Below are 17,931 nucleotides of genomic sequence, written 5' to 3' on the forward strand. Positions count from 1 at the left end.
AAGTATTTTGATAAATATAGGTAATATTTATATGATTAATAACAGATGATAGGAAGAAAAATATTAATTGCAAAATATTGAAATCGTATAAAAATACCAAATTCATACACAACTCCATGATATTGCATTAAATTCTAAAAAAACATCAATAAAATTATAAAATTATGTCGGAGAGGTAGAGAGAAAAAACAATACAAGGAAAGAGAAATGAGGGGCCAAGAGAGAGAGAAAGCGAGATTGTAAAAGATTACCAAGGTTTCTCGACCATATTTTAGACATTTGTTGGTTCAATTCATCTCAATATCTATTTTAGTTTAATAAAGTCTCAAATGTTAACTTATCATTCAATTAAAAAACTTAAACTAATAAGTGATGGTACGTATTCTAAACATCGATACTTCATCATCCTTAATAAACTCTGGAAAGTTTTTCTCTAAGTTCTTGACAAAGGAGGCATGTGTTTTCAAGTAATTCATTCAAAAAAAATTTAACTAATAATGTGATTGAAATATAACTTTATTCATTGAAAGAGAAAGATACCCCAGTACTCCATACAGACCTCAATGCAAAGAATCTCCTCCAACTAAGACTGCAATTGCTTTGTACATTTCAAATGAAAATGAAATGCCAAAGACAGATGTCAAAAACATGTATTACAACTTGGATGCACAATTACAAGAGTTTAATAAATAGTAGAAGGATGGTACCTTTGACTTAAATCTCTCATCCACCTGCATCACTTTTTTCCCCTCTTTCACTTGTATAGCTGCTTGAATCTTTTGCAGGCTTCCAAAACGTTCTCCCTGTGACCAAAAGCACTTACCCTGATGAATCCTTCACCACCAGGTCCGAAACCACTTCCAGGTGTTGTCACGACATGTGTTTTCTCCAGTATCTCAGCAAATACATCCCACGAACTCCGGCCAGGGAAATGAACCCACACATACGGAGCATTCTTCCCTCCATACACGTTAAATCCAAGCGAGTTAAATGTGTCCATTATGATACTAGTATTTTCTTTGTAAAACCCAATAACCCCACGCATAGCCTGCAAGCAGAAATCGATAAATTTCATGATCATCGGTAATTTGTTGAGCAGATATCATATACGAATTGTAGAGTGTTCCATAAAGTGCTCCAAATTAGAGTCGCTGGATAAGAACGTTTGGTGTTTGTTGGGCTTGGCATGGAGCCGGTGAGACACAGTGGAGGAGGTGCCTTTTGAATTCTCCTTTTAGGAAGAAAGGCAAAATTTTGTGGTAAGCTAGTTTCTTTGCAATTCTGTGGAGTCTTTGAGATGAGAGAAATAATAGAATTCTTAAAGAGGTCAAGAGATCCGGTCGAAGATGTTCGGGAGGTGACTAGATTTAATGCCTCCTTACAAGTGTGTCAATTACTGGGCATTTTCATAATTATGAATTTATGATCTTGGTCTTGTTCCTTTTGATTCGAGTGGACGTTATTGTAGTTAGAATCAGACCTTTTTTTCCTGTCCGGGCTTGGTTTTTTTGTCTTTGTATATCTTTCCTTTCTCTAAATGAAAGTGTGGTTTATGTCCGATTAAATAGATAAAGTGCTCCAATTTTTTCTCGGTCATTTCAAGGGATTAAAATAATTGTGCATGTTTTATATTTCTATTAAACAAATTGAAGAAGAAACCTCAAGCCCGTCTGGTGAAAGACAAGCCAAGCCCCCAGCTTGGGCAATGTTGGATGCACCGTTGAAGCAAGTACAAACAATGCGGTTGAAATCTTTAGCAACGGGAAATCCATCAGAAAACAGGAGCTCCTTTGGAACAACTGTCCAACCAAGACGAACTCCAGTAAATCCAGCATATTTGCTAAATGATGATGTCTCAATTGCAACCTGCAAAATGGAAAATAGGCCATGCAGCATCACATAAATTGGCTGTTATTCCCCAACTAAAGCGAAAGCAAATAAATAATGGAAGGCTAGGCAAATTAAACATCCAAATATCTATCCTATCACCTAACGTAAACTAGAAGCCAAATTTCTTCTTGCTACATAATTTCAAGCCTTTCTAAGGTCATAAATTGATTTCCTACTCTATCATCTCCATTCTCTACTAATCCTTCGAACGTATGATTCCATTTGGAGAGAGATTCAAACAGAAGTGTCTTGATAAAAAGTCTTCTGCCTGTTATTCCTAAATTCAGCTAATGAGCTTGTCCGTCTATGTTCTCATGAAGCATTGTGATTTTGCTCCAGCCTGCAGATATGCTAAGAATATTCGTGGATGGTTGGATACAATAGCATTTTGATTTTCAAGAATAGTAAAGCAATTTTATTTTAAGGAAGAGAATTGCTGCTGTTGATTTTTCTTGCATTAAAAAATGAGGTATGTACGCTTTCTGAATGATATAATTGAAATGTGGAATCTCATGATGAAACCAGATCATCACAAGATATAAATATCAGAATCCAAACAATATAGAGGGGATTTAGGTAAGTTTTATCTTTGTGCTTTAATTTGATGTGTCAGATAAAGGAATGACAAAAAATGTCTTCTCTCCTCTTTTCTCTCTCCTAGCCCATCCCCCTGCCTATCTCTGGTAATTCTCCAGCAATCTAAGAGGAATATTGGGGAGATGGTACTACATCATCATCCCCCCTCACCATCCTTCAACCATTGATAGGAAAACACTTTCTATTGAAATCTCACATGGAGTTAGAATCACCGAAGCTTCTAGGGACAAGTCTTTTACACTCTCAGTTAAGAAAGAATCCCTCTCTTGGTTACACACTACTCTCTCTTCTTTGATAGAAGCTCCTTTAAACCAAAAATTCTTCAACAAGTCTCGAACGATTGAATATGATCTTTGGGTGGAAAAAATCTCCGACCAGAAGGGTCATTTTGTTGAGATCACCATGCTTGGAGTTAATGGAGGGTTAATGATGGCAACAACAAAGTTGCCTCTCTTCTTAAGGTACCAAACACATAACCCATCATGCAGCAGACCAACAATATATCTACATCTTTATCTTACAACGATGCCCTCCATAATCTCAAGAAGCCTTGTGAACAGCAAAAAGCGCCCCCCCCCCCCCCCCCCCCCACAAAAAAAAAACAGAGCACACTACCCTCTTCATTTCCTCCCCAGTCTAGTGAACTTGCAGCTTTCTACTTTCATACAGCCATCATCATCATCCGCTAGAACTTCCACAACAATTGGTTCGAAATTTCAAGGGCTCTACAAAGGGAAGTGTTCAACTTTGGCTCCATCAGCCCATTACAACCCAACAAGGCCATCTTAGCAGTTGAAAGTAAGGAACAAACCTTGATTTTAAGCAATATCCATTACTGGTATAAGGTTGGTTCTTTTATGGTGAAATTCAAACAATGGAGCATTGAGGCATAGTACAAAAATCAGATGATGCCATCATATGAAGGATGGATGTTAGAAATCGCCTGCTTGATAGATGGTCTTTTGATTCCTTCAAATATATTGGTGATCTTTGTGGGGGGTTTTTTGGAAGTAGCAAAGGAGACTTTATCCTGTATGGACATGATGGAAGTTTATTTTGAAAGTGGAGAAAAATCAACTTGGGTTTTTACCAGCCACTATCCTCCTTCCTTCTTCATCCCCATTAACCCCTTTTCCGAAAGCTTTTCCTCACATAGGGTACATTGCTGAGAAGCATGGTGTGATTCCATGGCTTGCGCGTGAACCGTGCGTGGATGTCCACTCTCCCCCTCCCCCTACATAAAGGACAAACCCACATTATCTCACCTAGGACACTACTGAACAACAGTACCATCGAGAACCCATACCTTCCTTCTGCAGTACCTTTATCAGCCGATTCTCCTCCATCAGTTTTGACCTTATCCCCCTTTACACGTCAGCTACAACTGACATTACCAAACCCTCTACCAATAAAACTTACCATCTATTGCTGCTGAAAAGTATCAGCCTTTATTTAACCCATCCCTCCACATCAATTGTCCCATCTGAACAACAATGTGCCTCCCTAAAGCAACCTTCTCCATCCGTTTTCCATAACTTTCCATCACCCTCTGTCAAACCAACAACCCTTCCCCTTCCATCTACTTCTTTGCCCATCAACAAGACTTTTCACCCTTCATCAACAGCCCCTTGCTTTCTTCTCCACCCTCTGAAAAACCTTCCTTTTCCCTTCCCAATCCTGATCCATCTTGAAGTACCACCATCAACATTCACCCCTTTCCCAATAAACATACTATCTTCACTCTGGCATCAAGCACTCCATCACCATCATTGCTAACCGGATGCCGACACTGATGCCTATCTGTCTAGCCCCATTCCTACTCCATCTAATTCTCCACATCCCTCTTCCATCTATGATCACGTGGGGGAAAATTGGTACGATTTTGTCCATCCTTCAACTGTTGGTCCTTTTAACCCAACTCCACATTTGATTGCTCTGGCCCCTTGGCTTAGAGATCTTGGTCTTTGTATAATAGCAATCCCAACAAAGGAGCATCCGAATCGGTTAACAGAAAAGAAGAAAAGAGGCTTGAGAGAATTATGGAATCAAGAAAGCTCTATTTCATATGACAAAAAAACACAATTATTGCTTAGAGAGGGGTCTTTATCAGTATGACACCAGAGTTTTGGAATGTGTGCTCTGTTATTGATGGAACTCTTTCCTCTCAAGTGGGCTTCGTGGAGTATTGGTCATAATCATTTTGATGCACACCTTCCCCAAGATTGTTCTGCTGCTTTTGTTTTTTGGTCCAGACTGCATCGATTGAATCTCATCTTTTTTGGATTGGCTTGTATCTTTTAATTATCCTTTCCTTGTACATCCCTGATAATATCTTGCTTTTTTGGGTTCTGCATTTGTTTGTATTCAAGTATTATCCCTTATGGGTTTATCCCTTTGTATTCTTTAGATATTTCATTCATCAATGAAATTGTTTCTTATAAAAAAAATTCTAAAAAAACCCAAACAATATAGTGGATCTATACATAATGGTAGGATAACCAGAGATACGTATTTGAACTGCGAGAGATTCAAAACTTCAACCCAACTATATTGTGGAGTTGGCAATCAGAATGAAATTACCTATCACGTAAATCTGATACCAAGTGCAGACATTAAAAAAGTAGTCTAACGAAATTTACCTCCTTCGCTCCAGGAATTTCAAAGATAGATTTTGGATTATCGTCCGATATATACATTGCATATGCAGAATCATAGACTATAATTGATCCATTCTTTTTAGCAAACTGCACCAATTGGGTCAGCTGTTCCCTAGTTGCAGAAGAGCCGGTAGGATTGTTTGGTGAACAGAAAAATATGATATCTGTCCGGGGAACCTTAGATAGATCAGGAAAAAATCCATTTTCTGGTGTACACCTCATGTATTCAATATTGCCATATTTTTCAACATCCTTCTGGTACAGTCCAGTCTGCCCCAAGATGACGCTCGAGTCCACATAAGCCTACAGTTCAACAAATTCTTGATTAGAAATTGAGTCAGCAGAGGTTGGTATGAAGTTCTACAACCTAAACAATACATACCTTTGGAAGTTACAACATAACAACCAAGAAAACATAAAACAATATGTGAGAGAATGGAGTAACAAACGGTACCGATATCAAAACATCTTTGCTAAGTTTAAAAAACAAATTATATTACTATTTATGATTTGGGCTAAAGTGAACATATCCTGTGAGCTAAAGTGAGTAAACCTACAAGCAAAGTTATCAGCAAATGCAAATGCAGTTGCAGCTTGTATAACAGTAAAAATGAGACAAACATAATGATTGACAAAAGAAGAGCTTGAAATTTTTCAAATGATCATTTAAGTAAATGTTTCATAGTGATAGAAAGGTGGTTTGGCAAAATATTACAAGTGTACCAGTTGATCATAAAAAATTTTCATTAATGAGAAGAGCAAATCACCGGGTATGATGGGTCTTGCACTGCCATTGACACGTTGGATCCAAAAACAAGCTGCCAAAAGTGGGAAGAGAAGTTAAATAGTAACAAGATGACAGAAATGATTACCCAAGCTATCTTATATATTTTAACTAAGTTTAGTAATTGTTTATCAACATTAAAATTTTTAAAAATAATAAATAATAAATTAAAAATTAAAAATTGTTGAAAATAGAAAGGTTATGCGGATGAAAGATGTTCCAAACTAAAACAAACCATACCTGAAGGCGTGTTATGTCACATTTTGCACCATCAGAGACGAAGATATCATCTTCTTCTATGCCAAGGTCGCCATAAAATGTTTTGCCGATTAAAGTTCTCACTGGCTATACAAATCAACATCTAAATTAGAACTTTCAATCGTGGAAACATATGACCCAAAAGAAGCCAAATCATCAAGTCAATGCAAAAATGATGGAGAACATTTGTTAACACAATAATGCAGCTACTATACTTCAGGCAATGTAATCAGTTATTGACAGAATTTAATTTGAAACTACACAAGCATTAAGGTGGCAAAAGTTTCTGACAGAAATCATTGACAAAGGCAGATGCCTGATGAAAGAGGCATGTGATCAAGATTCCGGAATATCATTGCTGGACTTCAGCCGAAACGAAGTATTTAAATTGTTGCAGGTCCAGGAAAAATACTGAGGGTGCCTTTCACAACATCAATCTGTCTTTCCTATTTGATCATGCTAACCTTATTTTTTTTCTAAGTGGAAACATTAATTAGAGCAACATGAAAAAGTACAACCTACCCAAATATTAGAAACTTCAGGGTAAGATGTCAAACGCACAATTTCAGTTAAAAAAAGCCAGCAGGAGTAATGGTTATTCGGTAACTGAATTGCATACCTTTTCCCCCTGCTCAGCCCCATAGCCACTGTAACCCTCCAGTGTGGACAATGCATGTGATCTCTGCCAAAGAAGGAAACAGGAGAGTCATAGATGGATTAAAAAAAGGAAGGGGGAAAAGCCTAATGATATAAGGTGTATGATCGACAGGAGGTTCTTATCTTCTGGCATGAAAGCAGTTCCAGAAAAAACCCACCAGTTAGTGCAGATAGTTGGAAGAAAGAAGTATGTGTAAATTGGACACCACAGAATACTATTAACTCAAAGAAAATGAACTTAAAAAATAAATAAATAAAATAAAATAAAATCTTGAAAGTTGCGGTAAGTTCAATAGAACGAGACCAATTTACATGCAAATGTGTAAGAGGAAAGGACTTATTCCAATGGGAAGGAGGGGCAGTGCAGTATTACTACCCTAGTAAGCTGATAATAGAAGAGACGAGTCTATCCTAATTACAAATGATCAGACCATACGAAAGTCAAGACCAATTACCATTAGCAAGGTTCATATTTTCATTATGATGTTAAGTTAAATATTTTAAAGACCCGACCAACCTTCCTTCTCATAAAATTTGACGAAATTCAACTTCAACTGGTATCCCTGGACCAAAATTACTGTTTTTTGACAGAGATGGCTCATTATTCTTACACCTGTTCTGATTTGAGAGTTACGATAACCAGACGCAGAGATTTATCCGTACCTTTGCCATGGCCGACGTAATAACCTCAGGAATAGGCTCAGTAGTGTCACCAATTCCAAGGCTAATTACTTTCGCATCAGGATACTTGAGCAAATGCGCATTCCTTCTCCTTGCAATCTATATTATTAGATATACACATATAAACTACTATCACAAAAACTAATACATAGCAATGACATCGATATTACAAAATAAAAAGAAAACCAAAAAACTGGAGCATATGAATTCATCAACAGCAAGTTCTAGAACCTTGAGAAAAATGCACCACGCACCTCAGGGAAAAGATATCCAGCTTGAAGTTTGGCCATGTTCGCATTTCGAGAGACCGCTGTTTTGTAGGCTTAAGAACAGAAAAAAAAAAAAACAAAAAACAAAAAACAAAAGAACGCCAATAAGAAGATGAAGTAGAAGCAGGTAATTTCTCGTCATTGCTTCAATTATCGAAGACATCATTTCTTTCATCAACTGACAATGTATTAACAGTTCGAAATTGAAGTTTTTTCATGTATCTTATAAATTCAATAACAAGCTGCCATTTCTACAATACCAGTCTTGAAATCTTGAGACGTTGCAACACACTTGCAAACGCCAGCGCTTTTTCCCGGCAACGGCAACGATACCGTCGGATTCCTGTAGTAGAAAGAAGTTAGTTTTGTATGATAATCTAAGCAAAGAAACACGGCGCATACAGAAGTTCCAGGATTGATTGAAAACAGAAAGGAAAGAGAAATGAAAGAAGAAGTACTTGGCATTGAAAGTGGAATGGGAAAAGAAAGCGGATGAAGACGATGAAAGTGCAGCTGAAGATAAGTTGTGAGTAGCTGCCATTTTTTCCTGTACCGGATGAAGCAGAAATGTGTTAAGTTCAGTTAGATGATGTCCTCTTCCAAGTTGCCGGTTAAGCCAACACTGAAACCCTAAAATTTGGGTAGTTCAAGCAAACGATGTCGTTTCATATTAACAATTATTTTTCAAAGAAAAAATTACACTGAAAAGCAAACAACGTCGTTTCATACCTTTTTTTCTCCTTTGAGACGTCACAACTTATACGCCGTCTCTAAGCTTTTGAATCTGACTAGAGATGTTTAATTTTCCTAGATTTCCCGATTAGCCAGAGAATGGGGAGGGAGTGGGGGAAAAAATATTTCTGTGAGCTAAATGGGGACGGGTCTGCCCTGTTCCCCGTCCCCACCCCGATTAGCTTTTATATATTTATTTAGTATAGTTATTTAAAATTTGATTATTTATTGGGAAGCATAATGAATATATTTAAATTGAATGTTTAAATTTAGATCAAATGATTTAATTTATATTTATTTCTTTCTACTAAAAAATAATTAACTTTTGTAGGCCAAAATTTGAGCAATTTATCTATTAAATTCAAATTGTCATATAAAACTAACCATAATAAACAATTTGGTAATAAAGTTAATTATTTATTTAAAATTTACTCAATCTAAATTAATTAGTTTTTACAAAAAAAAAAAAAAAAAAAAAGTAACAGGGAACCCGATCCCCGCGAATTCCCCGCGGGAAATCTCCGCCCCGATTCCCGTGGGGAATTTCACGGGGATGGGAAATGAAATGGGGAGCGGGGATGGGGATGGGGAATGGCATCCCCGACCCCACCCCGCCCCGTGGACATCTCTAAATCTGACAGAGAATTTTGTACGGATGTGTCCAATTTTAAGGCTAATTCGAAATTTGACTCATCTTTCATAAATATCAAATTTTGATCTTTTGATGACGTCAGTCACATGTGAAATATTCGTTTAGTCTCCAAAATGCTTGAAGTTGCGCACACATCGCATATTCTCACTCGTTCATCTTGTTTCGGACTCATTTCTCTCGTTCATTCCTCTCGTTAGAATGCCCATTGGAAGAAACCGTTGGATTCTCGCGTATTCCTATTGTTTTTTACTTTTTCTTCTCGTGTCTTCCTCTCGTTCATCTTCGGACAGAAATTGAACATTTTAAATCTCAATTTTCAGTCCGACTCCCTCATTCTTTTCGCTTCATCTTCTTTCCTCTCGTTTCTGCATCTCATTCTTTATCAATTTCCCACCAATTTTCATGTAATTAATAGTCATATGAATTTCGAAATACTTTGAAAACCCTACAAATATTTCAAATCAATTTAATGAAAAGTGTTGTGCACGCTATGTCCCACTAAGATAACAAAACATTTTGTTAAATCGAGTATCATTCATACTAATAACACATTCTCTCTAAAAAAAACCATAACATTTAGTTGTAAAGTTTCCCAGAAAAACGAATTTGTAACAGTCTAATTGTTATTGAATCAACACATACAAGCAATTTCACACATCAAGTAAGTATAAACATGCACTGTGTTGTTTCTCATTTACTTAAATCGTACAAGTCGTGATAGGGACAGTTTGTGTCACATCCCACCCCAGATTACCCTCTAAACCTGGGTAGAATGGTGACTGTAGCAGTTACCAACCCTTTTGCTGGCACTTACCGCCTAACTATCCTATTAACTTTTACTCAAACCTTGAATACATACATATCATCAATATACCAACATATTAACTCGAAACTTAACAGATTTACATTACAGGGTTTCACAACATTGTTCATACATGAATATTACAACTTAGTGCGCCTTATCTAGTATACTAGTCACTAGATAGACACGTGTTTACTAACTAACATAGGCTTTTAATTACGCTTCCTTCAACCTGTTTCTTTGAGTGGCAGAGCAGCAGTAGAATAGTCTTTTGGGAACTGACCGCTACTTGAAAGAAAACATTTGAAAACGTGAGCTAGAAGCCCAATGAGTGACTTAATAAAAATATAAATCTCATGCTCAAAACCGGAAGCTTGAAACCATAATATTGACACTAAAGTATACCAAGCAAATGTGTACATAAAACCTTTAAACCACCATTAAACATCATTATTCCTTAGTTGAGAACGAGCGTACATCGCTCTAGCTCCCAACGTCTGTTACCGGCTAAGAGACCCATACTTCGGCCTCTCATTCGAAACTACCTACAGCACATGGAGTTTTCTATGTACCGTCAACATCTTAGGTACATTTATTCAAATACCTTCCTTACCTTCAGTATCCGGCTCACTTAAGGTATCAAGTTCTCGAATATAGCATAAAAAACTCTTTAGGATACCTTCCCTACCTTCAGTATCCCTTTTCATTATGTTCAGGAATACCAACGCATGTACTTTGACAATCTTAGGTACATCAAGCTTCATTCAACCTTAGCTTTAACCTTAATGTATGCTTCATACTTTGTAAAATAAGTTGACTTAAATCATCTTGAACTATCTTGTAAAAACTATTAGCATGCGTTAGATATGGAAAACATACTTGGAAAATTCATACATTAGTAACATCATGCATTGATAAACATTCATAAGCATTAGCAATTCCAAACTATCCTTCTAGCCTAGGAAAAGATATGACTGCCCTTATCCTTAGTTGAGAGTGAACTATTAGATCTAACGCTCAATGTCAACCTTGGTCGGAGAGAACCCTTTTACTCAATCCCTCGACATCGTATTACCTACGTGCACGTGGTTATAACTGAGTATCGTCATACCTTAAGTATTTGACTAGGATACCTTCTCATTGTCCTTCAGTATTCTTAGGATACATTCTCATTGTCCTTCAGTATCCATTATATAACTAGTCATAAACATTTAGTTGAAAGGATGCCTTCTCATTGTCCTTCAGTATCCGTCATATAACTAGTCATAAACATTTAGTTGAAAGGATACCTTCTCATTGTCCTTCAGTATTCGTCATATAGTTCTAGTCATAAACATTTAGTTGAAAGGATACTTTCTCATTGTCCTTCAATATCCATCATAAACATTTAGTCGAACACTAAGGCTTAGTGCTCGAATCATCATACTAGTTCATCCATCATACTGGTTCATCATAAAAATGGAGTTACTTAAACATACTGATAGTATTTGGACAAGAAAACATATCTAAATCATGTCAATTCTATGGAAAATATGTTTTACTTAACATGAGAAATAGTTTCACAAATATATTGTTTGGCAATCAATTTAAACACTTAGCATGGGAAATATCTTCAAGAAATCATAGTTTCTAAATCATTAAAACAGTAAGTCATCACATAGTCACTCACAATTCGTTGGCTTCTTAACAGGTCATACGCCTCTCCTAGCTCTTCTTGGCCTAAAAGGATATAATTCCTAGTTAAAATACTCAAAATTCTTAGCAAAATACCTCAAATAGTTCATTTACTAAAGGAATTTTCATCAACAAAGACAACTTTACTAGCGAGATCCTCCTCATGAGCAAGATCAGCGAGATCAAGTTTTTCCTGGCAAACTGTCATCCTAGCGATACTAACCTTACCAGCGAGATTCAGCCCAATTTCTAGCGAGATTCCCTTCTAGAGCAAGATTCTCATCACAAAATTAGTGAGGTTTCCTTCATTAACGAGATCCTCTTTCTCTATATGAGTTGTTTGCTTGTTCTTCCCAAGCAGCTGTCTGCTTATTCACAACTTCTTTGTTACAATTTCAAAAATTCATAACTCAAAATCCATCCCTCTTTTGAAGAAACTTCCTTCTACGAACATGTTTAGAATTGATTAGCAATATTACCTTAAAATTTCAGCTCGAAATTTCTCGTCGTTTAATCTAAAGATTCAAAATTTCATCATTGGTCCCAATTCAAGAAGCTGCCTGCTTGTTCAACAATTTCCAGTTTAAATTTCAAAATTATATAACTCAATTTCTAGGCCTCATCTTAAAATATTTCATTCTATAAGGTTGTTTATAACTAAGTTAACAATATTTCCTCAAATTTTTAGCTCAAAACGCTTCGTAATTCGTTCTGAAGCTTCCATTCTTCACTGATGGCCTAGATTCACCCGAGAAACAAACCCTTTGTCTTTATTTTGCCCCTTCGGCCTTATTCTGGCAAGTTTTCCTTTCAACGGCCCAGCCACAGAAAATAGACACACAGAGCTTTCGAATGCCACTGAAATTACATGAATAGCCTAAGTAGTTTGTCCAAACCAACCCAATGAACTCGACTTTCTTGCTTATATTACCGCCCAAAATCCAGCATGAACCCTCCTTGTGCCACCTGACCCACTATTGGTGATGAAGGGCTAGGATTTAGCAAATTTCCTTTTGCTAACTTCACTCACAATATGTCTTCAGCACCATCATTAGACGGCATGGTCTCATTCATATACTTATTATGCATCCATCATCAAGCATGACCTTCCTTAGCCTAGCTGAGTTTTGTCATAATTTTACCCTTAGCTACCCAAGAGCTCATTTCTTCTTGCTTACATCTTCTACCCTTCCTAAGACATAGCTTCATTTAACTCATTAGAAGACATCATATTACTTACTCTTACTTGAAGTAATTAGGGTTCGAGTTTTACAGTTTGTTTGTGAGTTGTAGAAGCATTACTTCGTCTTAAATCGTACAAGTTGTGATAGTGATCGTGTCAGATATATAAACGAGAAAAATGGCTATAATTAATGAGAGGAAGAAACGAGAGGAAGCAACAAGAGTTTAACAAAATCTAAAATTTTAATTTTACTCGTTTGTGTATTGAAGGATGGACAAGAAGCAGTTGTTTATTCGATATGAAGGGTCATGGGATGAGAAAGAACAATGTTATAATGGAGGATGTTTGAAGGGTATCCTAGTGCCAATGGCATTAAAGTATAGTGAATTGAAAGATTGACTGTTTGACCTTATGGAAATTAATTCTTCAGAGTTTAACTTGATAACGAGGGTGAAATATAAATTGGATTGTGAATGTCCTCCTGTATTTTTTATGAACAACCACGATGTTAAAATTTTGCTTTTGGATTTGGATAGTAACAGACCGCCGATATTCATAAATGTTGATAAAATCCATCAAGTGGCAGAACTCAATGACATAAAGGCAGACTGCGGACCAATGCGTGTGGATGAAATTAATAATGTATCAAATACTTTTCCATCATAGTGTCGATGGAAGACGACAACATGAATTCATGGGATTTGTATACTCGTGGCCAGAAGAGGGGTCGTAATGAGAATATTGTGAATGAGAATGTTGTGAATGAGAATATTGAAAATGAGACTCTGGTTACTGAAAGGGGTGGTCTTACTCCAACCCTAATTCTCCGTAATGACTTTGGTCATTTTATTGCTAATGTGCATCGGAGGAATGGAGAAGTAAAAAAGAGTTATCCTCCTGAAGTTCGACCATCTGTGAGTACTATAAGAATTAGAGACCTGATCATGCAACCACCATCTTCATCTGAATGGGATATTGAGGAAGGCCAAATTTTCTTTTGCGAGAATGATGTCAAAATGAGGTTGTCAATGTTGGCCATAAAGAATAATTTCGAGTTGAGGGTTAGGAAATTAAACAAAAAACTATATAGTGTACAATGTATCCACGAGACATGTAAGTGAGAAGTACGTGCAGTTAGAATAGATAGCTGTGACATTTTCAAGATCAACAAATATACAGCTGCCCACACATGCTCGATTCAAGTCCTTAATCATAACCATAGGTAAGCTAATGCATTTGTAATTGGCCAGTTAATCAAAGAGAAGCTCAGCGTTGGTCATGCTGAAACCCCACGCCATATCATTGAGGATATGCAGCTAGAATATAATGTGAACATAAGTTACGATAAGGCATGGTGTGCAAGAAAAACTGCTTTCGCTCTTGCAACGGGTACCCCCGAGGAATCTTATGCCCTATTGCATGCTTATGGTGAAGCTTTAAATATTGAAAATTCGAGGATCGTTTTTTTAGATTGAACTTGAAGAATCTCAATACTTTAAATATATGTTCATGGCATTAGGTTCGTGCTTAAGAGGGTTTAAGAGTTGTCGTCCAGTGATCATTGTTGATGACACTCATTTGAAGGGTAAGTACAAAGGCACAATGTTGGTTGGTGTTGCAATGGATGGTAATAACTAGGTGTACCCTCTGGCATATGCTATCATTGACAATGAGACTAACCGATCATGGAAGTGGTTTATGACGAATTTAAAAGCTACAGTTGGACAATGCCCTAATCTTGTATTTGTTTCAAATCGACACCAGACTATCACCAATGCAGTTGATGTTGTATTTCCAACAAAATTTCACGGACTTTGTACATTCCACTTAAAGAGGAATATCAATAAAAACTTCAAGGATGAGGCGGTGGGCAAATTGTTCAATAGTGCAGCAAGAGTGTATCAAGAATCCACTTTCAAAAGATATTGGGACCAAATGTTGGAGTTCAAAAATGATAGCCTTGGAAGGTATTTAGAGGATGCAGGTGTCGAATGGTGGGCATGATGTTATCAATATGTAAATTGATATGATAACATGGCGAACAATAGTATCGATGTTTCAATTCGATGGTGAAAGAAGCGAGGAAACTGCCAATAACAACACTACTGAAGTATATAAGGTGTTTGATACAACAATGGTTCTATGAGCATCAGAATATTTGTTGGGTTTTATGTCCTAAAAACTCACAGTTTGTAAAATGATAAACATTTTCTATTATCAATATACTTGTTATTGATCTCATAAATTGTATGAAAGTCTAAATCTAATAAACTGAGACCCATGACTATTGTATGAATACTTGAACTTTATGTGGAGACATAAGAGTGGATCAGGTTTAAGTAAAATAGTCAAAATAATCTATGGTACATGAATGAGGTTTGGTACCTTATTCTGATAACACCATTAGATGCAGTCTACTCTGTAGTTGTGACAAAGAGTTGTAAAGTGCTACATACGATGTGATCCTAATTCGTACATGTTATGACATGAGGAGTGGGACATCCTATGCAATGAGTTTGCATAGATCAGGACCAAGAAATAAGTCACTCTTACTTTATAACGTTGTTTACTGTTTAAGACTAACTATTTCACCTAGATGACCTAGGTAACTCGATCTTAATCCTGAGCTTACTATGAACTCTTGTTTATTTGAGATTGCCCTTAGATTTTCATAGTTGAAGGTTGGCTTAACAGCGTCGGCTCAATAAGACTCCCATTTCAGGGGTAAGATCAGATAGATAGCTGAGGACATAGGGTGCAAGAGGAGTTCATGTCTACCCGATTTAGGGATAGAAGAAAGGTTGTTCTCTTAAATACTAAATCCAGGTCTTGAACAAGAGGCCCTACCCTTTCACTGGGCTGAGAGAGTTTAGTTTGGTGATTGGATCACAAACCATTTATTCATTAGAGGATCAATAAAGACTTGAGGAATAAGACGTAATCTTGGGGGTAAAACAGATATTTGACCCAGACGTTATTACAAACAATCTGTGAAGGGTCAACTTGCTGATTATGGGTAATCATGTGGAAATCCTCGGTCACAAACTCCTCTGCAACAATAAACAGCCTCCAGAAAACCTCGATGGTGTCGAGTTGAGTCTGACACCACCAACAAGACTACCTTGGTATTCTCGGTGTGAGAATCTAGAGGGTGGGCTCTATTCGAACTTGGTATGAGGAAGACGAATAGAGGAAACACCAATTGCATACACGACTGGGTAAGTGGGAGATGACAGAGACCTATTGTATAGGTCGATGCCCAATCGTGTAGATAAAGCCATGCGATTGTCTAGCAAAAGCTATACGATCTTTTAGTCTGTTGTTTAGCTCGGTCTGTCGCCTACAAACACTACATGATCATTTAACTTGGGCTAGCGATCGTCTAACAAAACTATGCGATCGTTTAGTAAATAACTGCACGATCGTTTAGCTCTACTTTGTACGATCGTTTAGCTCGCCCAGGCATCATTTAGTAAATCCGAATTTACTTGACGACTAACGTGAGTTTCTTTGCGCCGAAGAGAAAACTCAAAATCCTTTTCAATCTTTTGTAAAACCTCTTTTAAAAATAGGAAAACCATTCTCCTTTTAAACTCACGGTTACCATGATCCAATAACCACCCACTGGTTTTATTATTTAAAATAAAAAGAATTAATTATTCAATAATTAATATTATTATAAACATAAATGACAACCAACTTATCATACTATATTTATAACCTATAGTTTTAATATTTCATCTCATGAAACATATAAACCATAGTTCTTTTTCCATTCCATGGTACTTAATGTAAATCTCATTTACATCAATCCTCCACTATATGTATCTCATACATCAAACCGATTATATCATATATAATCAAAACACTTATTGTCAATTTGAACATTTCAAACCAACACTAAGAACTAATCCTCAACTGAATACATTGAGCTACCAAGGGGACCTCATGGACCTGTAGCTCGAAGCTCCAACGGTACGTGAATAACTGACTAAACACTTTAGTCACAGGATCCACCATCCATTAACTGCCAGACACTCTACTAAAGACCGATAGCTGAACTCTCCTTACGACAGATATATTATGTGTTCATCTTAACCAATGAGCAATGTGACAACCCTTCACAGATCGCTCGTAAGTACAGCTGGGCCAATAACTGTTATGCCCCTGTAGTTACATCTATCTCCTTAAGTACCACTGATCCTTCTAATAAACATAAGTCATAGTTCTACTATGACTGATTCTTCTCTTCTAAAGAGAAGTTGTGGCCACTATGTTCAAGCCCCGGAATCAGCCCTTAAGGGAGCAATCTCTCCACTTATCTCTGCTTCGAGAAAGAAGTGAATTCCATCTTGTGGATTGAGTTCCCAACTCCTAGATCAGACAAGTCCCCAAAAAGGTAGGCATGTTCAGTTGGCAATATAGCCACTCTCACCCATTCAAAGGACCGCCCTCAAAGGCAGGAGTTCCCAAAACACTCAGGATTGAGGTCATGTCACCTATGGTCGTTTAGGTGAGATGTAAGTCACTAGTATTAACGGCGTTATATACAGAGTTTAATCATCTTGTGGTCTAGGTTTTATACAAACTCTTTGTATAAGATACCCCCGCTCCACGTCTCCACATGAATGGTCAAGATCTACCATCTGTAGTAGTTTACAACACTAAGGCCTGTCAAATCAGTTAAAGATGATAAGACCTAATTCGGATTTTTGTGCATTCCTCAGATAAGATTCTTTACTCAAAGCGAACATAAGCGGGAGGTTGATTTCGTCTCGACGAGTGTGTTGGGGGGCCAGAGAGGGACTTGCAAGCCTCTACAAAGCGAGTTATATCCATAGTGTCCCCAGGATCAGGTATCCCACCTTAATCTTTATACTACAGACTTATTTAGGTTATCACTAAAGGCATGATGCACTTGTATATCACATATACATGCTTAAGTTCACATAAGATAACTAAGGAGATTTGTTTATTGGATACGAGTAAATGCCAGAATTAAATAACATTTATTTTATTCATTGAACAATGTGTATCTTTACAAAACAATGAGACTCCGAGAGAATTAGGACACTAATCCCAACAATCTTCCACT

The 17,931-nt window shown here is 37.0% G+C and overlaps 1 protein-coding gene across 2 annotated transcripts; it reads right to left on the minus strand.

The window, feature by feature from the left end:
* Positions 1 to 500: 500 nt before the first annotated feature.
* On the minus strand, positions 501 to 8,506 carry AGD2 (Pyridoxal phosphate (PLP)-dependent transferases superfamily protein). 2 transcript variants are annotated; one of them, XM_039049018.2, is made up of 11 exons: positions 8,252 to 8,491; positions 8,054 to 8,136; positions 7,779 to 7,846; positions 7,507 to 7,623; positions 6,806 to 6,868; positions 6,169 to 6,273; positions 5,912 to 5,962; positions 5,127 to 5,447; positions 1,660 to 1,866; positions 708 to 1,048; positions 501 to 598 (listed from the first exon to the last, which is right to left on the minus strand). In XM_039049018.2, exons 1-10 carry the CDS (start codon positions 8,332 to 8,334, stop codon positions 755 to 757), a joined length of 1,392 nt encoding a protein of 463 aa, XP_038904946.1. In that variant the 5' UTR covers positions 8,335 to 8,491; the 3' UTR covers positions 501 to 598; positions 708 to 754. The 2 variants fall into 2 exon arrangements, with proteins under 2 accessions (XP_038904946.1, XP_038904945.1); XM_039049017.2 differs by having other exon boundaries at positions 501 to 1,048; positions 8,252 to 8,506.
* Positions 8,507 to 17,931: the final 9,425 nt, after the last annotated feature.

Source organism: Benincasa hispida, chromosome 11, assembly GCF_027475165.1.
Source record: "Benincasa hispida cultivar pf3 chromosome 11, pf3_genome.v1.1, whole genome shotgun sequence".
Taxonomy (NCBI): domain Eukaryota; kingdom Viridiplantae; phylum Streptophyta; class Magnoliopsida; order Cucurbitales; family Cucurbitaceae; genus Benincasa; species Benincasa hispida.

What these genes read in the sequence shown, in the direction of transcription:
- AGD2 (XM_039049017.2), bottom strand. Translation starts at nt 8,334, where the DNA reads ATGGCAGCTACTCACAACTTATCTTCAGCTGCACTTTCATCGTCTTCA. An exon ending in TGCAAGACCCATCATACCCG is followed by an intron (nt 5,448 to 5,911) that starts GTGATTTGCTCT and finishes GTTGAACTGTAG; the next exon opens with GCTTATGTGGACTCGAGCGT. An exon ending in AAATTCCTGGAGCGAAGGAG is followed by an intron (nt 1,867 to 5,126) that starts GTAAATTTCGTT and finishes TCCATTTTGCAG; the next exon opens with GTTGCAATTGAGACATCATC.